This window comes from Chiloscyllium plagiosum, chromosome 34, assembly GCF_004010195.1.
Source record: "Chiloscyllium plagiosum isolate BGI_BamShark_2017 chromosome 34, ASM401019v2, whole genome shotgun sequence".
Lineage (NCBI taxonomy): Eukaryota > Metazoa > Chordata > Chondrichthyes > Orectolobiformes > Hemiscylliidae > Chiloscyllium > Chiloscyllium plagiosum.
In genome coordinates this window covers 7,964,939-7,967,162 of record NC_057743.1, presented here as the reverse complement: position 1 = coordinate 7,967,162, position 2,224 = coordinate 7,964,939, and the positions used below count along the sequence as shown (strand labels likewise).

At 51.7% G+C, this 2,224-nt stretch overlaps 1 protein-coding gene across 2 annotated transcripts in view; it reads left to right on the top strand.

Annotated features, from left to right (window-relative positions):
* LOC122540188 (EKC/KEOPS complex subunit LAGE3) overlaps positions 1-2,224 on the top strand; it is a 10,275-nt gene that overhangs the window by 4,092 nt on the left and 3,959 nt on the right. The window contains exons 2-3 of one of the 2 annotated variants that reach the window (XM_043675538.1): positions 1,219-1,347; positions 1,833-1,898. In XM_043675538.1, the coding sequence (XP_043531473.1) occupies positions 1,219-1,347; positions 1,833-1,898 (195 nt within the window). The remainder of the gene's footprint in view (positions 1-1,218; positions 1,348-1,832; positions 1,899-2,224) is intronic. The other variant, XM_043675539.1, reaches the window with a different exon arrangement.

Sequence of the window (2,224 nt, the reverse complement as noted above, 5' to 3'; positions counted from 1 at the left end):
TCCTGTCTGGGCCAAATCAATTTCCCTTCTGCACAATAAATTAGAACATTATATTCTCTCATGAGATCATTGCCCATTATGGTGCCCTCATTATTTAGGCATACATGGAATTTCATGGAGATATACATATTGTTTATTTTTATGAGGGTTGTTTCGCTCGGGTAAGTTAGTGTTTTATCCCCTTCATACCACAGTTAAGTAAATCATTTTATTTATGTGGGGTAAGGGAAAGTTTGTGATGGATACAGCCGCTCTGGTGCCTATTAGAATATCACATTTCCTCCCTCATATTATTGTGGGACATAAATTCTCCCCCTCCCTTAAAATCACAAATGGGAGCAGCTAGTTGTCAGCTCTGCTGACCTTGGGTTACCCTCAGTTCCTCGGTGTATTGGGTAGTTTTTTTGGGGGTGCCCCATGCTTTTCCCACATACTGCTTCTATGTGTCTTATTCTGTTTCAGTGGCTGCAGTATTGTACATTGTTTTTGCTCTAACTCTTGTGTTCTTTACTCCAGCTCTTTAACTTCTTCCTATTTCTTTCTCTACCTACTCGTGGAGGCACTCACTTGTTGAATTAGGCCTGCTAATTGTTAGACTAATATTAACCCAACCTTTTTAGTTTTGTTACATTTATGTTGATCTACCCATTCTCTCTGTTGTGGATCCCAACCACTTTTCTTCACTTGATCTGTCAACCCTTGTCTGTCTGCTTTGTATTTCTCAGTAAGGGAACCTGCTGTATTCCTCTTAAAACTTGGATCTGCCATTTCACAGATTGTGTCTGCCACGGATACAACCGTCAGTAGGGGGGGGCCCCGGCCCCGGGGGGCGCGCGGGGGGGGGGGGGGGGGGGGGGGTTGAAGTGTTCAGCCACGGGGCGATGGGTGCGGGTGTCCCGGAGATGTTCTCTCAACCAGTCCGCAAGTTGGCGTCCTGCCTTCCCGATGTAGAGGAGACCCACGCCGGGTGCAGCGGATGGCATTGGTGGGGGTAGAGGTAACATTCTGGCAGATGTGGAAGGATGCTTGGGGGGCCTACAGATGGTGTGCTTTATGAATAAAATAGAATATATCTGCAAATACACTCTCTCTCTCTCTCTCTCTCTCTCTCCCTCCCCCGCACGGACACGTATACATCTCTGAGGTGTAGGTCCATTTGCAGATACAGTCTGCTATTCCCACCATAGCCCTGCTGCTCCTTAACGCAGTCATTCCCAGTCACCTCCGGGTGCCTTTCCCCTCGGCCCTGGAAGCCCGGATCGCCCTGGGATCACTCCAGCCGGATCGGGAGCCGCGTAAGGGAGGAATCGAGAGGCGGCTGAGCGTGCAGGGAAGGGAGCTCCGAGTGTGAGTACGGTGTTAGCTGTGTGTGTGTGTGTGTGTGTGTGCAGGGAACGGAGCTCCGAGTGTGAGTCCGGTGATAGCTCTATGTGTGTGTGCGGGGAAGGGAGCTCCGAGTGTGAGTACGGTGTTAGCTGTGCGTGTGTGTGTGCGCAGGGAAGGGAGCTCCGAGTGTGAGTATGATGTTAGGTGTGTGTGTGTGCGCGCGCGGGGAAGGGAGCTCCGAGTGTGAGTACGGTGTTAGCTGTGCGTGTGTGTGTGTGTGTGCAGGGAAGGGAGCTCCGAGTGTGAGTATGGTGTTAGCTCTGTGTGTGTGTGCGCAGGGAAGGGAGCTCCGAGTGTGAGTATGGTGTTAGCTCTGTGTGTGTGTGTCTGTGCGGGGGGCTGCATTCCCCTTCAGATGGGAAGAGGGGACATAATTGGGATCGGGGGCTGGATGGCCCAAGGCTTTTGGAATAGTGAGGGAAAATTCCCTGTTGTGTTTCCGCCAGCCCATCTCGGCGGAGTGTGTCCAGGTCCAAATTTTGGAATTTTGAAGCAATAACCCGGAATGAAAGGTCAGCGTGTTGTGTTGGGGGCCAGGGGCGGGGGGTGATTGGGTTTGGTCGTTAATACCCCTCTGGGTCCCTTCAGAGACGAGGCCTGCTAAATTGTCCCGTAGTGCCCAGGGATGTGCAGGTTACGGTGGGATTGGCCATGCTAAATTGTCCCATAGTGCCCAGGGATGTGCAGGTTAGGGTGGACTGACCGTGCTAAATTGTCCCCGTAGTGCCCAGGAATGTGCAGGTTAGGGTGGATTAGCCGTGCTAAATTATCCCGTAGTGCCCAGGGATGTGCAGGTTAGGGTGGATTAGCCGTGCTAAATTGTCCCCGTAGTGCCCAG